Below are 24,360 nucleotides of genomic sequence, written 5' to 3'. Positions count from 1 at the left end.
AAACACATTATCAAAAAGGAACAACAAAGTAAACACAATCTTTAGAGAACTACTAGCAGTGGTGATCCTGGGGAGAGAGGTGATTCACTGAACTGACTAACTAGATGGGGGTTTCTGAAAATAGTGCCATATACATGATGGAAGCAATGGCCTCAAAGTGGAGCCACTTCGGAGAAATCAGAATTGGTCAAACTTGGATGAAGGATGTAACTGTCAAATAATCCAGAGATCTGACTAATGAGGCTTGTATCTTGTTTTTTTGGCAGTGTGCAGAGAACACAAAGTTCTTGGTCAGAGCTTCATACTTGGAGATCTACAATGAGGAAATTCGGGATCTGTTGGGTGAAGACACCAAACTAAAACTAGAGGTAAGATTGAAAATGACTTTGTTTGGTTGACCAGAAAAACTGAGTGACTGTCTGGCTGTTGAGAACGCCTAAAGAGTAGTGAGAGCAAGCACACATGGTAATTGGGTGATTTGGCTTGCTCGTGCAAAACATGAAGGCAGTTATTAGAGAAACTAGTGCTTAATTTAAGTAGATGATTGCTTGTGGGACCCGCAGGCATTCACTTTTTGAGACCAGGACTTATTTTTCACGATCAGACTTTAACCAAAGTCAGGAGAGAGAAAGGCAGAAAAGGGAGAAAGACCGAGGAAGAGAAAGATGGGAAAACAGTGACAAAGGGAGAAAGCAGGCACGAAAAAGAACCCAAAGGAGTGAGATGAAGGGGCAAGGATGATGGAATGGTTGTGTATGAAGAGGCATTTAGGTGGAATCAATACCGTGCAGTCCTGGCATTCGGCAACCTGACCTTTGGTAACACTGGCAGCAGGCTTCTGAAAAGAACTTTGGACCCAGTCTTATTCTTTTACAAATTAAACACCGAAATAGTGAACATGATGTGTGCCACAGATGACTAAAAGAAAATTACACAACCTGTAGGAAACTGTGGAACAGTAAAAGAGGAGTGTTAGCTAACTAGAGGTGAAACGGTAACATATTGTAGTTGGAGAGTGGCTGAAGTTTGGTGGTACATGGAGTAACATCTAAATGATGGAAGCAGTAGGATAAGGTCCATATACACAAACGGCTGGTGTTTTATAATGAAAGTGTACTTGTTAAACAGAAAAATAATGGATTTAGTAAAAGCTGCTTTACTTTCTTAAAAATTATCTTATCTGTTTGTTTTCTGATATATCTGTTTGTGGTGTGTTACATCTTTCTGATATATCTTTTGATAACCATTTGAGAATATGCGTGACTTCTTTACATCAGTCAAAGAGTTTGTTCTCCTGACAGAGGTTTTAGAGAATGTCAGCACATTAGATAAGATATATTTCATATGTGAAGTTACTTGAGAAGCATTGCAAATATGTGAAAACATCATAAATTCAATATCGGCAAAACTTAGATAAAAAGTGCAGTACAGTAACATTCACTTGCTTGCTATATGGTTAAGTCTCTGCTCTTTTATACATAAACAAAAGCTGGTTTATCATGAGAGTTAGCTTTACTATCAACACTGAATCACAAACTAAGTAACATCAGTATTAACAAGCATTTACAATGCAATAGTTCTCGCAATTGCGAGATTTTGAGCTATTGGCAATGCCTTTTATAATATTAAAAGGCATTGTCCTTTATTATACCAATAGTTCAAACTTTGGCAAAAGCGATACCTATTGTATTGCAGAGCACGGTCTATGTGAGGTGGGCCACATGCTCACCATTAAAGTTTTTAAAAAAATAAAGAAAGAAACAGAGCACGGTGTCCCTGAAGCTGGCGCCGTGCTCAACATGAAAGTTAAAAAAAAATTCAACTGAGTGCGGTGTCCCTAAAGCGGGCGCCGCCATCAGCATACAAGTTAAAGCAGCATAGAGCTCCATAAGAAAAGCGGCCGCCATTGCCCTGTGTGGGTGCTCTGTAAATACAAAAAGCAGCCGCCTTTGTCCCTATCAGTGTCAATAAACAAAATAGTGCTCACCAACTTTTTTTTTTTACAGAGTTTTATATAGCGCAAACTTGACCCAAAGGTACGGGTATCAGAGCGCCTTACACTAACACCAGTTGCGTTGCATGAGGGCACATTCACTTTTGTGGGCACCAACATATAATGCAGGCCCTGTAACAAGTAAAAGGTCCCGTTGTTTTGGGAGGTAACAAATGCAGACAAAGCGGTACCAAGGAGGGACTAACAAGCCTATTTACGAATCAGTTCAATTCACTTCAGAAAAACTTTATTTCGGTCAGTATGACCTAAAAAAGTACAACTCCTAAAATCATGTGTAACATACATAAATGCATACAAGTAACGATTTGGAACATTAAGAAGACACAGTTCACCTAAATATATAATCTAACTATCTTCATGCATGATAGGAAAAGAAATATCATTTTAAGGTGCTGAAGCTAGGCGAAAAATACAATGTAATATCGGAAAGTACATAGTGCAATAAATAAATACATAATTTAATTAAAAAAACAGGGGAATTTGATAAGAAGAGCTGGGTCCATAAAACAAAATAGACTTAATCATGGGCAGCATAATGCTAAATTATTAAAAATACATCAAATTTCTCATGGCTTGTGCTGAACTCCATACTGTTGAACAAGGGTTTCAGCCATAACTTACGTTTATGATTTAGCTCTGAGCAGAGACCAAACCATGTGCACAAGAGATTCGTTTTTATAACGGCAGAGCTGACATCAGGAGGGTGCAGGCTGCCTTTTTGACTATTCTATACTAGGGATTTGTCAAACGCGTGGCTACACAGTCGTGCCACGTACAGGCACCAAACTCATGAGTTAGACAAATAGCCAAGTCTTAAATTACTTTCTAAAACTAAGTTCCTCTTCCATCTAAAGTCAACAATTGAGAAAAAACAACCTTAAATTATTGTATTTAATTGCTAATAGAATTGAATTAAACAAATATGCCTGGCCACAAAGTGCTCCATAGCTGCTCGCTTTGTGCTCCCATAAACTTTTTTTCTGCTTTTAATTTACATGTCTAGGATTGCCATCAGAAAAACCAAAGGAAATGATGGACGGAGCGTTGACAATACAAGCACTCACCCCCAGTCAACTGATCTGGGTTTAATCCATCACCGTTCTTTAGCCCACTCTGCCACCCCAGTTCAGACATGGCCATATGCAAATCAGTCTGACCCTGTGCCTCATGGGAACAGTCCTGCCCGAACTGCCAAGCCATGCCTTCCCTGGACCGGAAACAAGCTACCGAGGACCGGTTTCTGGCATTTCAGCCGTCCTCAGCCCGGCTTGCTTGAATCCAGTGGCAGAGTGAGCAAGGGACTCACGTCTGAGCATACCCTGCCAACTTATGGCGAACAAAGAAAAACCAAAGGAAATGATGGACGGAGCATTGACAATACAAGCACTCAACCCCAGTCAACTGATCTGGGTTTAATCCATCACCGTTCTTTAGCCCACTCTGCCCCCCCAGTTCAGACATGGCAATATGAAAATCAGTCTGACCCAGTGCCTCATGAGAACAGTCCAGCCCGAACTGCCAAGCCATGCCTTCCCTGGACCGGAAACAAGCTACAGAGGACCGGTTTCTGGCATTTCAGCTGGCTTCAGCCCGGCTTGCTTGAATCCAGTGGCAAAGTGAGCAAGGGACTCACGTCTGAGCATACCCTGCCAACTTATGGCGAACAAAGAAAGCCGGGCTGAAGACTGCTGGAATGCCAGAAACCGGTCCTCGGTAGCTTGTTTTCGGTCCAGGGAAGGCATGGCTTGGCAGTTCGGGCTGGACTGTTCCCATGAGGCACAGGGCCAGACTGATTTGCATATGGCCATGTCTGAACTGGGGTGGCAGAGTGGGCTAAAGAACGGTGATGGAATAAACCCAGATCAGTTTACTGGGGGTGAGTGCTTGTATTGTCGACGCTTTGTCCATCATTTTCTTTGGTTTTTCTTTGTTTGCCATAAGTTGGCAGGGTATGCTCAGACGTGAGTCCCTTGCTCACTTTGCCACTGGATTCAAGCAAGCCAGGCTGAAGACGGCTGAAATGCCAGAAACCGGTCCGCGGTAGCTTATTTCCGGTCAAGGGAAGGCATGGCTTGGCAGTTCGGGCTGGACTGTTCCCATGAGGCACAGGGTCAGACTGATTTGCATATGGCCATGTCTGAACTGGGGTGCAGAGTGGGCTAAAAAACGGTGATGGATTAAACCCAGATCAGTTGACTGGGGGTGAGTGCTTGTATTGTCAACGCTATGTTCATCATTTCCTTTGGTTTTTCTTTGTTCGCCATAAGTTGGCAGGGTATGCTCAGACGTGAGTCCCTTGCTCACTTTGCCACTGTATTCAAGCAAGCCGGGCTGAAGACTTCTGGAATGCCAGAAACCGGTCCTCTGTAGTTTGTTTCCGGTCCAGGGAAGGCATGGCTTGGCAGTTCGGGCTGGACTGTTCCCATGAGGCACAGGGTCAGACTGATTTGCATATGGCCATGTCTGAACTGGGGTGGCAGAGTGGGCTAAAGAACGGTAATGGATTAAACCCAGATCAGTTGACTGGGGGTGAGTGCTTGTATTGTCAACGCTCCGTCCATCATTTCCTTTGGTTTTTCTTTGTTCGCCATAAGTTGGCAGGGTATGCTCAGACGTGAGTCCCTTGGTCATTTTGCCACTGGATTCAAGCAAGCCGGGCTGAAGACGGCTGGAATGCCAGAAACCGGTCCTCGGTAGCTTGTTTCCGGTCCAGGGAAGGCATGGCTTGGCAGTTCGGGCTGGACTGTTCCCATGAGGCACAGGGTCAGACTGATTTGCATATGGCCATGTCTGAACTGGGGTGGCAGAGTGGGCTAAAGAACTGTGATGGATTAAACCCAGATCAGTTGACTGGGGGTGAGTGCTTGTATTGTCAACGCTCCGTCCATCATTTCCTTTGGTTTTTCTTAGGATTGCCATCAGCCATGTTGGGGTGATAAATTAAAAATGCCAAAAATATTACTGGGGCATCATAGGTGTTGCTCGCCATCTTTGAATTATTTTAAGGGAAAATCCTTTATAAGATGACTGCCCATACAGCTGCATGCCTTGAGATGCATGCATGCACAAGTGATGTCACACTAATAACCATTTTCAATGAGCTAATACAAAGAAGCAGTGGCAACGCCGATAGCTAGCCTGCTGAAGGCAGGACATATGAGTTTTGCCAATGCTTGTTTGCCTTAACTGTCTCATAATCATCCTAGTATGAGGTATTCTTGGGGCTAGTGGCTATGCTCCACCAAAAGCTTGTTTTTGTGATATTTTCTTCCATATCAAGTTTTTGTTTTACCTTTTTTTTAAATATTATTATTAATAATACATAGACAGAATGAAACATGGCAAACAGTGATTTGAAGAGTTCATACTGAATCTGTTGACAATGCAATATGCAGCAATTGCGTAAGGCTATCCAGTTCTACCCTCTACATCTCAGCTCTACAGCCTTCCTCCCATCCCCGCCCCAAATTTTCACCACTTGAGTTAACTCCTATAATTTATCAAAGCGTCCCAGATCTGTTCCCACTTGTCAGGGCAGCCTCTACGCTGATAGTGTGGTCCTCTCCGCCTGGTGACACCAGTCTATAAGTCTCTTTTCCATCCCCAACAGCTCCCCATGTTCCCACAATATTCCTCTTTTCCACTCCATCAGCCAGCCTGAGCCATAGTTTTGCGTATTTTGGCCAGACTATCTCTCCCGTCACTCCTAGTATATGCCATTGTGCGTCAGCCTTTGACCTGTGAGTCCACTACTGTTGTCATCACTTGGGCAACTCCTTTCCAATACTGTTGAATTTTAGGTCAGGACCATAAAATGTGGAAGAAGGTGCCTATCTCCCCACATCCCCTAGCACACTTAACTGAGTCGCAGCGACCCATATGATGATTCAGTGTTCTAGGGGCATATGATCTGTGTATTATCCCAATTTCCCTGGGGTTCATTATGGCTTCCGCCCAGTCCTCATCCTCTAGAAGTCCTACGTCTGATTCCCATGCCGTCCTTATGGGGCCCATACAGTCTGGGGAATCATTCATAATGTTCCAATATGTTGAGGATATAGCTTTGTCGATTATTGGATCAAGTAGGAGTCTGTCCTCTAGCGGGGAGTATTCAGGAAGCAATTGCCCCACCAATACATGGCACCGGAGTGCGTGTTTAAGTTGTAGGTATCGGAAGTACCCCACCCCCCAATCTGGTACTCCGTCTGTAATTCTCCAAATTCGATCATTGTCCCACCGCGCCAGACATCTCTCAAATGTTCTATCCCGATGAGCTCCCACTTATGAAGATCTCGCAGACTCCGAACTTCGCCCAGCATATCGCAGTCCCAGAGTGGGATCTGCTCTGTTAACCTAGCACCCCATCCTAATGATTTCATGGCTTTCTTCCACGCCAAACTACCATCTATGTGTGCGTCTGCAGCAACTTGTTACAATTCTTACTATATAGCGCGGTCTGATAGCCGCCTTTTTCCATTGCTAGGCGGGCTCTGAGGTTGGAGTGAAAACCCAATTGTTAATGTTAACGAGATGAGATGCCAAATAGTAGTTTCTTATGTCCGGTACAGCCAGACCCCCCATTGCAACTTGCATAGCGCGTTGCATGGGCTGCCACCTCCCCACAGCAGGGCACGTTGTTCTGCCTCAATCCCCTGGAAGAAGTCCATCTGCATCTGGTACAGGGTGTTTTGCCGTGCATATAGCAGGCAGGTGAGAGCCATCATTTTGAACAAGACCGCTCTGCCCATGAGGGAGACCGGCAGATGCCGTCAATGGGCCATGTCTTCCTGCAACCTCTCTTTAGTTTAGCGTAAACATTTAATTTCATAAAGTCCTCCTTTAATTTAGTGACCCAAATAACTAGATACTTGAATTCTTCTCTGTGAACCAGGGCCGCGCATGCCGATGTCCGGGATGGAATCTTGCTTGTCATGGAGAATAACAGGGACTTGTTCCAGTTTATTAGGTAGCCCGGGTAACTGCCAGACAGTTGAAAAATGTGAAAGAGTCTGTGAAAGGTTTGACGGGGTTTATGTGCGTAGAGCAGGATGTTGTCTGTGTATAGGGATATGCGCTCTTCCCAGCTGCCCCCTACATCAATGCCCCGCACGCCAGCAGCTCCATTGCCAGCGCGAAGCGCTGAGGGGAGAGTGGTCACCCATGTTATGTGCCCCTGTGCAACGAGAATGGCCCAGAGATAGCCCCGTTTACCCGAACCCTTGCCAGAAGGTTGCAATATAGGGGTTTGACCCATGCGCAGGACTGCTGCCCGAAACCCATTCTGGAGAGACCCACTCAGAGATATGGCCATTCGATACTATTGAATGCAATTTGCGCATCTAGCAACAGGAGCATGGCGGCCTCGGTCAGTCGATTCGTTACCATGTGCATGACTCCTTAAAGGCGGTGGAGGTTAAGCCTGGTGATTCTGTGCGCCATAAATCCTGACTGATCAGGGTGAATTAACGTGGGCATCACCGGGCCTAGTTGGTTGGCTAGCACCTTTGCCAATACCTTAACCTCAAAGTTAAGTAGGGAAATGGGTCTAAGGAGCTACACAGCTCGAAGTTTCCCTATCTTTGGGATGACTATGATGGTTGCCAGCCTCCGATCCACTGGCAGATGCCCATCTGCCGTCGAAGTGAGAAACATATTCAGCATTTGTTAGGCTATGCTCTCTAACACACACATGTAGAGTTCTGCAGGGAGCCCATTGGACCCGCTGCCTTCCCAGACTATAGGTCCCTAATGGCCCCAACTATTTCTTTGTTCGTAAGTTTGCGGTCAATTGCCTCCTCATCTTCAATCCTACAGAGTACCAACAGTGGAATGTCACTGAGCAGTTCAGCACTATCATTACCTGACCTCCCAGAGACCGGTTGATATAGCACTTCATAGTAGAAGGCCTGCACTATGTTAGTGCTTGACCTCCTCGTTGGGCCATCTGGAGTCCGCAGCATAGTGCGTGTACTCATGTCTCTGAAGCTAGACTACAATTCTGTTTTACCTTTAAACATTCCAAAGCGTCCCTTATTTCAATTCTCGCACATGAATCAATAAGAGATTCGTAACACTGTTCTGCAGAAAATCATTGTTCTACAGCATGGGTACTCACAAACTTTCTCTCGGTGGCCAAATTTACAGTGTGGTTTGTGGCTGAGGGCCGCACCGGTGGGGGCGGGGTCAGAGGGGAGGGGACGGGGCTAAAGCAAACAAAAATTGGGACCATGAGGTTAAACACAGGTCCCTGCAGCAGACACCTTCGTCCACTGAGCCACCAGACCCAGCATACACACATCTTTCTCTCTCTCCCTCCTTCTCTCCCTCCTTCTCTCTCTCTCTCCCTCTCGCTCTCTCTCCGTCCCTCCCTCTCCCTCTGTGTCTCCCTCCCTCCCTCTGTGTCGCCCTTCCTCCCGGTGTGTCTCCCTCCCTGTCTCCGACTCTCCCTCTGTGTCTCCCTCCCTGTCTCTCACTCTCCCTCTGTGTCTCCCTCCCTGTCTCCCACTCTCCCTCTGTATCTCCCTTCCAGTCTCCCTCTCCCTCTGTGTCTCCCTTCCAGTCTCCCACTCTCCCTCTGTGTCTCCCTCCCTGTCTCCCACTCTCTCTCTGTGTCTCCCACCTGTCTCCCACTCTCCCTCTGTGTCTCCCTCCCTGTCTCCCACTCTCCCTCTGTGTCTCCCTCTCCCTCTGTGTCTCCCTTCCAGTCTCCCACTCCCCCTCTGTGTCTCCCCCCCCAGTCTCCCACTCTTCCTCTGGGTCTCCCTCCCTGTCTCCCACTCTCCCTCTGTGTCTCCCTTCCAGTCTCCCTCTCCCTCTGTGTCTCCCTTCCAGTCTCCCACCCCCCGTGTCTCCCTCCCTGTCTCCCACTCTCCCTCTGCGTCTCCCTCCCTGTCTCCCACCTCCCTCTGTGTCTCCCTCCCTGTCTCCCACTCTCCCTCTGTGTCTCCCTCTCCCTCTTTGTCTCCCTTCCAGTCTCCCACCCCCCTCTGTGTCTCCCTCCCAGTCTCCCTCTGGGTCTCCCTCCCTGTCTCCCTCTGGGTCTCCCTCCCTGTCTCCCACTCTCCCTCTGTGTCTCCCTCCCGGTCTACAAAAGGGGGTGGTGATGGACGGAGCATCTGAATCAATCAAACACTCACACCCAGTCAAAAGATCTGGGTTTAATCCATTACCGTTCTTTAGCCCACTCTGCTACCCCAGTTCAGACTTGGCTATATGCAAATCAGTCTGACCCTGTGCCTCATGGGAACAGTCCAGCCCGAACTACCAAGCCATGTCTTCCCTGGACCGGAAACAAGCTTCCGAGGACCGGTTTCTGGCATTCCAGCCGTCTTCAGCCCGGCTTGCTTGAATCCAGTGGCAAAGTGAGCAAGGGACTCACGTCTGAGCATACCCTGCCACACTTATGGCGGCCATAAGCGGTACAAAAGGGGGTGGTGATGGACGGAGCATTTAAATCAATCAAACACTCACACCCAGTCAAAAGATCTGGGTTTAATCCATCACCGTTCTTTAGCCCACTCTGCCACCCCAGTTCAGACATGGCTATATGCAAATCAGTCTGACCCTGTGCCTCATGGGAACAGTCCAGCCCGAACTGCCAAGCCATGTCTTCCCCGGACCGGAAACAAGCTTCCGAGGACCGGTTTCTGGCATTCCAGCCGTCTTCAGCCCGGCTTGCTTGAATCCAGTGGCAAAGTGAGCAAGGGACTCATGTCTGAGCATACCCTGCCACACTTATGGCGGCCAAAAGCGGTACAAAAGGGGGTGGTGAGGGACGGAGCATCTGAATCAATCAAACACTCACACCTAGTCAAAAGATCTGGGTTTAATCCATCACCGTTCTTTAGCCCACTCTGCCACCAGTTCAGACATGTCTATATGCAAATCAGTCTGACCCTGTGCCTCATGGGAACAGTCCAGCCCGAACTGCCAAGCCATGTCTTCCCTGGACCGGAAACAAGCTTCCGAGGAACGGTTTCTGGCATTCCAGCCGTCTTCAGCCCGGCTTGCTTGAATCCAGTGGCAAAGTGAGCAAGGGACTCACGTCTGAGCATACCCTGCCACACTTATGGCGGCCAAAAGCGGTACAAAAGGGGGTGGTGATGGACGGAGCATCTGAATCAATCAAACACTCACACCCAGTCAAAAGATCTGGGTTTAATCCATCACCGTTCTGTAGCCCACTCTGCCACCCCAGTTCAGACATGGCTATATGCAAATCATTCTGACCCTGTGCCTCATGGGAACAGTCCAGCCCGAACTGCCAAGCCATGTCTTCCCTGGACCGTAAACAAGCTTCCGAGGACCGGTTTCTGGCATTCCAGCCGCCTTCAGCCCGGCTTGCTTGAATCTAGTGGCAAAGTGAGCGAGGGACTCACGTCTGAGCATACCCTGCCACCTTTTGACTGGGTGTGAGTGTTTGATTGATTCAGATGCTCCGTCCATCACCACCCCCTTTTGTACTACTTTTGGCCGCCATAAGTGTGGCAGGGTATGCTCAGACGTGAGTCCCTTGCTCACTTTGCCACTGGATTCAAGAAAGCCGGGCTGAATCCCCGCCCGAATCCTCCCCTCTGGAGGACCGTCTACTTACTGACTACATGCAAGAAGGGGCGACATCGCTAACATACCGCAAGTTGGTTAACAATATGCCTGATCCACTGGGGAAACTGAAAGACAAATGGATGGTGGAAGTGGGTGACCTGGACGAAACTGATTGGAACACAGCCATGGCGTCCCCACGTGAAGCAGGCATATCTTCCAAATTTCGCCTAGTGCAGCTAAAAATTCTACACAGAATCTACTACACCCGCACGATGCTTCATAAACTGCACAGGACTGATCATCCGTACTGCCTTAGGGGCTGCGGAGCAGAAGGGACCTTCATACACACAGTGTGGGAATGTCCACTGATTGTCGGTTACTGGCAACGGGTAGTGCGCACAATGGCTCAGGCACTTCACACCACCCTCACTCTAGACTCACGGCTCTGCCTGCTGAACATCTGGGAGCCGACTGACCTCACCTTTTATGCAAGGACCTGGGTCACAGTGGGGATGGTAACAGCGAAACGGGACATAGCTCAGAGGTGGGGGTCGGCTGATCTCCCCACACTGTCCCAATGGCTCCGCAACATGGACATGCTTATGTTGACTGAAAGGGCGGTGTACAAATTGAGAGGTAATCCACGTAAATGGAATGGGGTGTGGAAACCCTGGAACTCATATAGAGGGGATATCTGTGAACCACTGGAAGAGGATGACCTCGAAGGATCTGAGAGTGACGAGGAGCATTGATTGGGAGTACATATGTATGTAGGGTGTGTGCAACGGAACTGGGTGGGACCTACTTTCGGGAGGTGGTAAGGGAGGATGTGGGAATTAGGGGGCTTTGATACGATTAATTGCTCTCTTTACAGATGGACTGCGCTACGAGTGCCGAAAGCTACTACTTCAAGTACGTGCCGGACTAAGTGTGCTGTTTTTACTGTTTTATGTTTGTTGCAAGAACAAAAAAGGCAAGACTCAGACGAATAGTAGCCAACAAAACACAAAATTGCAAACTGTATTTCTACGACACATGTATATCCCTATTCATCACGTCGCCGATAAGGCCTGAAATGCTTTGACACTAACGTGGATGGTATAAGTTTCATCATTTCTGTACATTGTACTACCTCGTTCACCTAGTACTTAATGTATGAAAACGCGATGGATGAAGATGTAAATACTATCTTTGTTTTGCACCAAAAATAAAAATTTTAAAAAAAAGAAAGCCGGGCTGAAGACGGCTGGAATGCCTTAAACCAGTCCTCGGAAGCTTGTTTCCGGTCCAGGGAAGACATGGCTTGGCAGTTCAGGCTGGACTGTTCCCATGAGGCACAGGGTCAGACTGATTTGCATATAGCCATGTCTGAACTGGGGTGACAGAGTGGGCTAAAGAACAGTGATGGATTAAACCCAGATCTTTTGACTGGGTGTGAGTGTTTGATTGATTCAGATGCTCCGTCCATCACCACCCCCTTTTGTACCTCTCCCTCCCAGTCTCCCAGTCTCCCACTCTCCCTCTGTGTCTCCCACTCTCCCTCTGCGTCTCCCTCTGTGTCTCCCACTCTCCCTCTGTGTCTCCCTCTGTGTCTCCCACTCTCCCTCTGGGTCTCCCTCTCTGTCTCCCACTCTCCCTCTGTGTCTCCCTCCCAGTCTCCCACTCTCCCTCTGTGTCTCCCACTCTCCCTCTGTGTCTCCCGTCCAGTCTCCTACTCTCCCTCTGTGTCTCCCTCTGTGTCTCCCACTCTCCCTCTGTGTCTCCCACTCTCCCTCTGTGTCTCCCTTCCAGTCTCCCACTCTCCCTCTGTGTCTCCCTTCCAGTCTCCCACTCTCCCTCTGTGTCTCCCTCCCTGTCTCCCACTCTGTTTCCCTCCCACTGTGTCTCCCTCCCTGTCTCCCACTCTCTGTTTCCCTCCCTCCCTCTGTGTCTCCCTCCTTGTTTCCCTCCCTCTCTCTGTGTCTCCCTCCCTCCCTGTGTCTCCCTCCCTCTCACTGTGTCTCCCTCCCTGTCTCCCACTCTGTTTCCTTCCCTCTCCCTGTGTCTCTCTCCTCCCTCCTTGTCTCCCTCACTCCCTCTGTGTCTCCCTCCCTGTCTCCCACTCTCTGTCTCCCTCCCTCCTGCCCTTTCTCTGTGTCTCCCTTCTCCCTCCCTCTGTGTCTCCCTCCTCCCTCCCTCTCTGTCCTCTCACATGTGTGTGTGTGTGTGTCAGCCCTCAGCCCGGGCTGAGACAGCTTCCCCGGCCGCGCGCACACAGCCGCACCAAGTACTTTGTGGGTCTTTAAAAGACCATTTAAATGTTGATTAGGCTTTGTTGAATTTCACCTCTTATGCCCCTGCAGCTCCCCTCTGACAATCACTGGAATCACCCGGGCCCCCACAGAGCACAGTCTGAGTCCGAGCTGCTGTATTTGCGAACACTATTTAATTTATTTAATTTTAAACACATGTGTTTGCATGTCCGCGGGCCGCCCAGGAATATTTGCCGGGCCCAGGAATGCTTGCCGGGCCGACACCGGCCCACGGGCCGTACTAGGAGTACCCCTGTCCTACAGGAAATACCACTTTGTTTTTCCAGTGTCCCTCTGTAGTGGTGTGGATGTTCTCCTGAACTATGTTGATATAGTGACTGTGAGCATGGACTTCGCAGCGTAAGCGGGGTCATTTTCATGATAAGCTAGCAACCTGGTCATCTGTCTGCAGCCTAGCGTCACTGCTGCTTGTGCGTTTATTTAGGACTTTGCCACGCTTTTTATCACTGCACTTCGCTCGTTCTACTCCCGAGTGAAAGATTCAATCCACGGTCAATATAAACACAATACTTCATCAGGATGACTAAAGACAATAAATAGCGTTTGAACTGAGTTATGTATTACAGGTCTATTTGCTGCTGCAAAACCCGTTCGTGCTCACCCAGATACACAAACAGCTGGCTGAAAGTGGTGCACACGGAGGTGCTTTCTTTTTCAGAGTGGGCATCAGTCTCTTCAATGGCTTCCCAGTCAGCCGCTGAGGCTCGCATGGTGGATTCCACTTTGCAGTCAGCCATCCTCATTGTTCCCCTTTCAGTGCCCGGAATGTGTCAATCTGGTGCCCGAAAGCCACTCTCAGTTGCACGATATAACCATTCACTACAAGGGGTGAGACCATGCCAAAATCGATGCCCCGCTCCCCAATCCCCCTCTCCCACCCCGGATTCAGACGTCGTGTTAAGGTTTCCAAATTGTAGGTGCAGTTTTCAGATGCCTAGCATTGGGTAGTCCTGAAAAAGACTACTCATACTACTTTCTAGATGGGATTGTGCTCCTGTCCATGAGCAGAAAGTGGTCCCAAAATGGTTCTCCTCAGAAGTGTCATCACCACAGTGGAGATCAAAAATGTTCTTCAATCTCGTGACTGTGCTTGAGAGGAACCTTTGCAACAGTGCCCTTCTTGTCACACACCCACTTTCGTTTACTACGTCTTTCCTGTGGCTCGAAGAGTTACACATGCTTGTCCTCCAATGGAAAGGGAGGGCTGCTGTGTTCACAGCTGTAATAGTATGCTTGTCCATGGATGGCAGAAGAGGGAGGGGTAAAACCATGGCTCTGAAATGGTAGGGTAAGCACCTCCAGAGCCTCTCAGTTCTTCAAAAAGCACGAGTTACGCCATACAAGCCTGGGAAGGGAGTTGGCACTTGAGATAAACCTTGTCAATTCAAGCCTTATCCATCTTCGTCACTGTTCGTTCTGCATTGTGGGGACACACGCCAAGTGCCATTGTTTAAAATATTCTTAATTGTAGGGTATTCAGAATATTTTACAATTAGAAATGAAGTTTATCCAAACCACTTCAAATACTGTTCTTACAAAAATTCTGTAGAAATATTGCAGAACTACGATAATCTTCGAACAGATTATATGATGCTTTACTATATACACAAGTGATTCTTCGCTCTATGCTATAACACTGGTTTTTTTAAAACCTGGAATCAGATAACATTTGAGGTTTCCCCCCTGAAATGCAAATTTCGGCCAAGAACGTGGCTAGGCCTTCCCAGCCCAAGAGTCGGGTGAATCCATCAAAAAGGATGACCGCCGCTCCTCATCGGGGAGAATGTTGCCTCTAGCTCTTACCTCATGCGGCCTCAGCCTAGAAACACGTCGGGGAACACTGTTTTTTCCAAACCCTGACATAACTCGTCAGATATGGCAAGACCTGATTGCCCACGGGCTGTGCGGAGGTCGCTGTGCTTAAAGTTGCTCGGCAACGCTGCTCTGCAATGCCGTAGAGCTGGTCATACTGCGCGCAGGTCAAAGTGCAAGATTTGCTGCTGTGGTTACATTCCCGTGTGCCAAGGAGCGAGGCAACGCCATCTTAACTCCTTATGAAGCTTCGTTCAGCTGCATTGCTGCCGGCATTGTGTTTTTCCAAATCCCCTGGCAACAGACGGGTACACCCCGAGATGTGAGGCATTATGTGGAGTCATTACATGCAGCAGAGTAACTGAAGCCTCAGCCCTCCCTGTACCCTCATGTACCACGTGACCGGGTCTAATGACCAAGACCCTGCCTTGACCCCGACTCCTCTCCTTCCAAAAAGCAGAGCTCACCTAGGCTAATCATGAGTCGTATAGGTCATATAGGACCCACATACACATTTCAGATGTGGCCTCAACGGCAAATGCATTTCTAGTGTTCAAATATTTTATTGTTATTTAAAATAGATAACAAATTGATAATATATTGCAACTCAACATAGTATGAGATAATAAATAGTGAATTAAAAACAAAGGGATTACAGATCAAAAACAGATTTCATGGCAGCAATTAATGTGCTGGGATAGAAAAAAGGTAACCACATCTTATTACAACAAGGGAAACCCAAGATATAAATAGAGATGACAAATATATGTTATTAGTGGTAAATGCATTTCTGAAGAAGAGGGTGTATCAGAGGACTTACTGGTCACAAAGTGGGCTGGCATCCGACTCCCAAGGGCACTTTCCAGCTCAGTACTATTTTCAAAAGTGTAACGTGATTGCAAACTCACTGCCTTCCTTATTCCCTCACTGTTACCCCTCGCATCCCTCCCTATCTCCTCTCCAGCAGACCCAGACCTCTCTCTTCTTTCTGCTCCCTGCCAGGCACTTAAGATCAGCTGCTCAACACGCATTATCCTTCTGTCCATTATGCTCCTGTTAGTGTTTGCGGGACGAGCGCTGAATCCGCACATCTCATTCCCTATTTATTGTTCCTTCAGGTTCCCGCACTTGTCTTCCTTGACCAGCGCTCTGAGGCAGCCTTATGGTACCGTAAGGCGCTATACAGATAAGCGACATAACACGATCGAAGTCGTCTTCTACCTCCTTTGAAATTGCAGAGGCTTGATTGACGTTTGTTGCCTGCTTGGTCTCGAATGAGGTGTATACTCACAAAAGTCTCTGTATCCTGTGGCACCACTGTCCAGTAAACCCCTTTCATGCAAAAGGTGGCTATCACGATTTTGAACACACTCTTTTATCGGGAAAAATGGAAATACAGTGTAACTTGCAACAATCAGTCAGCGAAACAATTAACACGTCCGACAACTCAGCTCAGATTTTGTCACTCTAACGAAGGACCTCTCCCTGGAGAAAATCTCAGAGCTAAAGTTCAGGGTACTGTACTTCTTTGATGGATTTGAAAAATGACCACTGTGAGCTTTGAATCTCCCTAAAGGCGTTTTACAAGCAATCGCATCAAACAATGATCTGAGCAGTACATTTTCACAAAGTTTCAGCTGGGTCATACCTGCCCTCCTAGCAATGTAATTCAACAGTTTAGAGCAGACCCTGCTTCTAGCATGCTCACGAGAAGCTACTATCTTTCTCTTCGTTTTAGCACTTTACGTCTGTTCAGATTCCATTCCCTAGCTGTAAAGGGATTGCCACAGACGATGGCAGCCTTCGAAAAGACTTCTTGTGGGCATTTTGAAAGCTTACCTGGGAATGTATTTCGCCCATTGCTTATCATTCTGGTCTGGTGCATAATTGATTGTCGGAGTTGGAGTGTGCTTTCCAGTTGTTTGGTGGTGCGGAGGTCTCCTGGATGCTGAGCCAGTCCAGCGGGTGAAACGTTCCTGGGCACCTTCGTGCCTTTTTAGGTCGAGCTGGAGAACAATGCGAAGCATTGTCCAGCTCGACAACTAATGTTGCCCGTCTCCTGGGAATCTGAGACAGGGGTCGGGCACGCGCGGCGATTGGTGTCTGTGGACGCGCACGTCCAGGCCGGCGCCGTGCACATCCCCTGCCTCAGATTCCCACCTAAACACGCAGGCAGGCAGGCACAGACGAAGGCACATACACGCACACACGCACACGCACCCCCCCCCCACGGGCTCACGCGCACACACACAGCCACGCACGCACCCCCCCACCACTCACGGGCTCACGCCCACACACACGCGCACACACACACACACACAGACACACTTCTACCCCCCCCCACACTCACCGGGCTCTTTCAGTGTGTTCCGTGTCCCTCTTTCCCTCGGCAGCCATTGGGTCAGTCTCGGCATGGGAGCTCCACAGCGCTGGTCTTCACCCAGGTCCCGCCTGCGCTGCAGCAAGAAGCACCTGCACGTGAACTTCAAGGAGCTGGGGTGGGATCATCGGCCCCTTGGAGTACGAGGCCCACCACTGCGAGGGAGTGTGCGACTTCCCCCTGCGCTCGCACCTGGAGCCCACCAACCACGCCATTATCCAGACCCTCATGAACTCCATAGACCCCGGCGCCACGCCCCCCAGCTGCTGCGTGCCCACCAAGCTCACGCCAATCAGCTTCCTCTATATCGACGCCGGCAACAACGTGGTGTACAAGCAGTGCGAGGATATGGTGGTGGAGTCGTGGCCAATCAGCTTCCTCTATATCGACGGGGCAACAACAACGTGTACAAGCAGTACGAGGATATGGTGGTGGAGTCGTGGCCAATCAGCTTCCTCTATATCGACGCCGGCAACAACGTGGTGTACAAGCAGTACGAGGATATGGTGGTGGAGTCGTGTGGCTGCAGGTAGCAGTGGAGGTAGCTTGGATCTGACAAGGACAGGGGCAGAGCGGGCTGGCCCGGGCTGAGGCCGGCACCACTCCAGTCACTGAAGGGGACCTGCCCTCGCAGGACTGGACCTGGGGGAGGAAAGGAAACCCACCGGTGTGCTGCTCAAAGATGGAAGCCTCTGGCCACTGAAACACACAGTGAACCGCACACACGTCTATATACCAATGCTTTAAAGTTTAAACGTATGAAAGTAAGCAAGTGAAGCCAACGTTCACGTCTGACCAAGCCTAGAACGCAAATCAGTTGCATCCGAGAGACATTGCGGCGCGGGTGCATTCCATGCAGTGCCAGGGCCTACTCAGAGCTAATTTAGCACACGCTGGCGATTCCCAGGGTGGTCCCAGGCTCGTGTTTTAGAGGTTATATATATCGTTCCTCCGTCGGAGGGAGGGAGAGCTGAGGAGGCTCCGGGCCGCTTGCACTGCTGGAGAGCGAGAATGAGGGCAGGGAGAAAGGGGCGGCGAGCCCTGGAGACAGCAAGTGACGTACAAGCTCTCCCTTCTCGCGCGGTTGTGACATATGTTGATTCCAGTATCTCCTAAGGATCCGTGAGTTATTAGTTGCACGTGATCTGAACGGGTTTGTTTACAGTCGTCGGGCTGAGGGTTACATTCGTGTTTCACTGCGAAGGGGCACCAGTGTCTTCAGGGAAGGAAGGCTGCGTCTTTCACTCCGTCCCTTTAAGGGTGTAGAGTCCTGCTTGTCTCACCTGCTGCCGCCACCTTTTCACACTAGATTAACGCTGTTTATAACCTAACTATTCTCCAATTAGTAGTATCTGGCAGCAAGGGTGTGCCCAGAGCTGGCAGCCTCCTAACGAGGCGCTGCGCCGTTTATACCCTGACTGTTAATCAGTTAGAGTACCTGGCGGCAAGGGAGTGCCCAGAGTTGGCAGCCTCCTAACGAGGCGCTGCACACCTTCTCCATCTATCATGATCATGTCATCCTTAGGGGCTCTTGCGACATCTGTACAGCACACTGTTTTCTGTAATGTCAAAGTATTGCATATAGTGCGAACCCAGCTCCCTGCAAAGTCGGTGCCTGGCAGCAGGAGCAGGCCTGCTCTGACATGCTATGCATAGGACTGTATAATAATCTGTGCTGTCCGGTGAGACTGGACTACAAGCATAGTCAGTGCCGCCCTGCGTTCTGCAGGTTTGAACTGCACATCTTTATAAAGTGAAAGCACAGGTTACAGGTGATTTGACCAGAATCACCCAATCGGTTGGTTGAAGTGCTGAAGCTGCAATTAGAACCCCGGTCTCCAGAGTGCAAGGTCAGCAGCTAAGACACTTGACTCGGACCCTTCCAGGCTGTGCCAATCAAGCATCCTACCTTGAAGGAACTGGTTTCATGACCCACCTTGGAGGTACCGGGTTCATGACCCACCTCAGGCACGGGGCTGACGCAGTTATTATTCACACAGCTCTGATGATGCACCTCAGGCACGGGGCTCACAGCTGTCATTATTCACACCGCTCTGATGATGCACCTCAGGCACGGGGCTCACAGCTGTTATTATTCACACAGCTCTGATGATGCACCTCAGGCACGGGGCTTCAGCTGTTATTATTCACACAGCTCCGATGATGCACCTCAGGCACGGGGCTCCCAGCTGGTATTATTCACACAGCTCTGATGATGCACCACAGGCACGGGGCTGACGCAGTTATTATTCACACAGCTCTCATGATGCACCTCAGCGCAGGGCTGCCGGCAGTTATTATTCACACAGCTCTGATGATGCACCTCAGGCACAGGGCTCACAGCTGTTATTATTCACACAGCTCTGATGATGCACCTCAGGCACGGGGCTCACAGCTGTTAATATTCACACAGCTCTGATGATGCACCTCAGCATGGGGCTGACGCAGTTATTATTCACACAGCTCTGATGATGCACCTCAGCACGGGGCTGCCGGCAGTTATTATTCACACAGCTCTGATGATGCACCTCAGGCACGGAGCTCACAGCTGTTATTATTCACACAGCTCTGATGCACCTCAGCCACGTGGCTCACAGCTGTTATTATTCACACAGCTCTGATGATGCACCTCAGCCACGGGGCTGACACAGTTATTATTCACACAGCTCTGATGATGCACCTCAGGCACGGGGCTCACAGCTGTTATTATTCACGCAGCTCTGATGATGCATCTCAGGCATGGGGCTGACGCAGTTATTATTCACACAGCTCTGATGATGCACCTCAGCCACGGGGCTGACGCAGTTATTATTCACACAGCTCTGATGATGCACATCAGGCACGGGGCTGATGCAGTTATTATTCACACAGCTCTGATGATGCACCTCAGACAAGGGGCTGACGCAGTTATTATTCACACAGCTCTGATGATGCACCTCAGGCACGGGGCTGATGCAGTTATTATTCACACAGCTCTGATGATGCACCTCAGGCACGGCCTGACAGCTGTTATTATTCACACAGCTCTGATGATGCACCTCAGGCACGGGGCTGACGCAGTCATTATTCACACAGCTCTGATGATGCACCTCAGGCACGGGGCTGACAACAGTTATTAATCACACAGCTCTGATTATGCACCTCAGGCAAGGGGCTGACGCAGTTATTATTCACACAGCTCTGATGATGCACCTCAGCACGGGGCTGCCGGCAGTCATTATTCACACAGCTCTAATGATGCACCTCAGCACAGGGCTGCCGGCAGTTATTATTCACACAGCTCTAATGATTCACCTCGGGCACGGGGCTGCAGTTATTATTCACACAGCTCTGATGATGCACCTCAGGCACGGGGCTCACAGCAGTTATTATTCACACAGCTCTGATGATGCACCTCGGGCACGGGGCTGCAGTAGGGTGACCAACTGGCATGGGTCCAAATCAGGACGCTCAGTGTAAACATTCAGGACAAATGGTCAAAATTCAGGACAAATGGACAAAATTCAGGATAAGAATTCAGGACCCTATTGCATTGCAAATGCTTTTTTTTGTTGCAAATGTACAGCATTGGCAAAAATGATTTTGTATAAAATGCATTGGCAAAGACAGTAGTTGATGTCCAAATGTTTTCAGCAGCCTGATTTTCTAAAAGTGTTTAGGATGTCTTTCCATATGCAAGTGGATGAACTGCTATTTCAGAGTAATGTTTTTCTGTGTGTGGTAGGATATGTCTGTTGTGGTGGTGTGCAGAAGTTGGTAAATGCTGTCAGACATCACATCATTTGGTGACAACTTTCATAGCTTGTGTTCCATTGTTTTTTTAGGCATTTATTGTGAATATTAGTTTGTTTTTAGTACCGGGGACAAAAAGCCACTTTGGTAATTACAACTATTTTAAAACATGAAAAGCAAGTCACTGGAAGAGATGCAGTTTTGGCAGAAAAAGCATCCTTTGCTCTTGTTCTTTCTGTGTTTGTCTGGGAATATCTTGGTAGAAAGATGCCCTTTTTGTCTGCCTCTGCCTGCAAGCCAGCCATTAGTTCACTGAAGTCCTGAGCAATATGGGATAAGATGCAGAAGCAGTTTTTACAGTCCATTTTATGGAGAGCGGCATCATTTACGTGAACATGAGCCACGAGATAGAGTAGGCCTACTGACAGATATCGGGTAGAACTGCAATTGTGTAGTGTATTGCAATGTGTTTAATGCAGCTCGTGCGTTATTCGCTCAAGCTGCACCTGCTCTGTATATTGTTTATGTTCAAACTAAGCCCAAAGCAGTTACATCGGACATTGTCCTCGCTTCCACCGGATATATGGCAGCCTTGCTACGCTACTGCACAGGGGAAAGGATATAAACAGACACTACTCACTACAGACAAACACAAGACAAATTTGATAATCAATACAATACTGGCAGTACTGCCATTGCTGCTTTGACTATACTACTACTAATAATAATCATTGCACCAATACTAACACACAAAAACAAGCAGCAATATTTACAACCCGTGGCAAAGTAAAAATGCAGGGAGAGAGAAGGTAATTTCAAAACTAGTACAATGCAGAGGCCTTTACTTACTTTCTGGAAACAGTGAACTGGGAGACCCTTTATCTATCTATCTATCTATCTATCTATCTATCTATCTATCTATCTATCTATCTATCTATCTGTCTGTCTGTCTGTCTGTCTGTCTGTCTGTCTGTCTGTCTTTCTTATCTATCGCCCTCACTCTGTCTGTCTATCTATCGCCCTCCCTCTATCTATCGCCCTCACTCTATCTATCTATCGCATCACCACAGCATCACTATGCGCTACCACAGCATCACTGAACGCCACAGCATCACTCGTCGCCGCCACAGCATCACTCGTCGCCACCACAGCATCACTCGTCGCCACCACAATCAATCAAGGAATTTGTAGAGCGCGCTACTCACCCGTTAGGGGCTCAAGGCGCTGAGGGGGGTCGCTACTGCTCGAACAACCAGGTCTTGAGTTGCTTCCTGAAGGCGAGATGGTCCTGTGTCAGCCGGAGGTGGGTGGGGATGGAGTTCCATGTCTTGGCTGCCAGGTAGGAGAAGGATCTTCCTCCGGCGTTGGTTTTGCGAATACGTGGGGCGGTGGCGAGGGCGAGGCTGGCGGAGCGGAGCTGGTGGGTGGGCGTGTAGAATGCGAGACGGTTGTTGAGGTACCTGGGGCCCGCGTCGTGGAGAGCCTTGTGTGCCACAGCACAGCATCAATCTGTGCAACTATTTAACAACAACTGGTTCAAATATGTTCTCAATGTTTCAAACTTTATTACAAATGTCACAAAAAGATGTTAATATTTCACTTCTGTTCTTGGATTTTCGTCACAGTAAAATACACTGCACATAATCTTCACAAAAGTAATTTACTAAAGTTTAAGCTATTGCCATTATAAATTACAATAACATTTATTTAAGTATTAATTATTACAAAAAAATAAAAGCCATTGTTATTTGTAATATCAATACATCTAAGTCACGTAAATACAACACATATTGCATTACAAATGCTATAGGTGTCACATTTGCGAAAGTTAAAACTATTGGCATTGGAAATGACAAAGCTATTAATTTAGCTATTTTCAAAACCAACACATAAATAAAAAATTTGTCATTGACAATACCAATAGCTCAAACTTTCCTAATGCGAGACCTATTGCATTGCAAATGCTTGTTCTTCCTGAGTTTCACTTTGTACCCGAGATACTCATTACCCAATGTGATCAATACAGTGGGAGTATTTCGGTGGTCTTCTGGTTCCGAGTTGTAAGCAGTGCAGCTAGAGACGCGGAGAGACGCGGAGAGACGCGGAGACGCAGAGCCGAAAACGCTAAAAACATCAAAGCACCAGGCGCCGTCACCCCGGGTCTCCTAAAAACGCAGAAAACGCCGAAGACGCTGAGACGTCAAAGCACCAGGCGCCGATGCACCGAAACAGGGGGAGAACTGCGGTAAAAGTTAAACTGCGGGGGCGTGGCTAAGATGACGGGCGGGGCGTGGCTAAGATGGTGGGCGGGGCGTGGCTAAGATGGCGGGCTAGGCGGACGTGGTTTGCCTCGGCTCCCCGGCCCGATTCCCACGATCGCCCTTTCTACAACGCAGAGACCCCCGCCTCAGGCGATTGCTGTCCAGCTGTGCAGTGTGGCGATCGAGGCTGCCGTGAGGGGCCCCTGAGAGGCGGGGAAAGCCGACAAGCGGAGAGGAGGCTCCAGCTCGGAGCGAGCGGCGGCCGCCATAACCAGAGGCCCCGGTAGCACCGCGAGCCGACGCCGGCGGAGGGCGGCCTTGTGACCAGTGGAGGCGACGGAGAAGGGGAAGAGCGGCTGGCCCGGAGGGGTCCAGAGGTGAGGAGAGGGTCCCGGAGAGGCCCGGTGCGGCGGACCGCGGCGGCCGATTAGCTCCCGGCGGGCGGGCTGCTCCCTGCCGGTCCCCGGCCTCGAGACTGGTCGGCCCGCTGGCGGCTTGGTCGGTGAGGCGCCGGAACACGGACGGGAGGTGAGGCTGGCCGGCCCTGGCAGAGGTGGCAGGGGAGGACCGGACAGTCGGGGGACGCATCGGCGGCCCGGAATACCGGCGGCGGCCAGGAGGGGCGACCGGTCGGCCAGCCACCAAAGCCGGCAGAGACACTACCTGAGGCCCCGGCTTCGGGCCTAGCCGACCTAACAGGGCGGAGGAGCGGAGGAACCCTAGTGTGCCGCAGCCGGAAGAGGCGATCCGCCGGCCAGCTACCCAGGTCGGCGGAGACATTACTTGAGGCCCCGGCTTCGGGCCTGGCCGGCCTGGCTGGGAGCGGGGACAGGAGAAGGTGACCCCGCTGCCCACAGGGTCCTTCAACGAGGCCTGATATCGGCCTGGTGGTGCGGAGAGGCCAAGGGGGCCCAGCGTGACACAGTGGCAGTAAGGCGAACACTGGAGGGGAAGAGGGTGGCCCCCCACAGCACACGGGGCCCTTGCCTGAGGACTGACCATCGCCAGCACGGGAGGGGGAGCGGCACGCCCCTGGAGGGGGGCATAGGCAGCGAGCGGTGGCAGCGGTTTTGAGAGCTGGACCAGGGGCAGGACAGTAGCCTCGCGGCTGGAGGGGGGACTACCCGTCGCCCGTGACCACTGCAAGGAACAGAACTGGAGCCTGCCCGCCTGGCTTACTGAGAGCAGAGCAGGGCGGTGTGCTAGATCCGGATCTCGGGGAGCCGGAGGGGTGGATTGACCCCCCAGAAGGTGCTGCAGGACCCCCTCCGCTCCTGCTGCGACCCGAAGAGCGCGGACTTACTG

At 49.6% G+C, this 24,360-nt stretch overlaps 1 protein-coding gene across 4 annotated transcripts in view; it reads left to right on the top strand.

Annotated features, from left to right (window-relative positions):
- KIF17 (kinesin family member 17) overlaps positions 1–24,360 on the top strand; it is a 520,936-nt gene that overhangs the window by 92,581 nt on the left and 403,995 nt on the right. For all 4 annotated transcript variants that reach the window (XM_086921624.1, XM_086921625.1, XM_086921627.1 and 1 more), the window contains exon 3: positions 267–368. In XM_086921624.1, the coding sequence (XP_086777750.1) occupies positions 267–368 (102 nt within the window). The remainder of the gene's footprint in view (positions 1–266; positions 369–24,360) is intronic.

This window comes from Lissotriton vulgaris, chromosome 5 (assembly GCF_964263255.1).
Source record: "Lissotriton vulgaris chromosome 5, aLisVul1.2, whole genome shotgun sequence".
Classification (NCBI taxonomy): domain Eukaryota; kingdom Metazoa; phylum Chordata; class Amphibia; order Caudata; family Salamandridae; genus Lissotriton; species Lissotriton vulgaris.
This window is presented reverse-complemented; position numbering and strand designations above follow the sequence as displayed.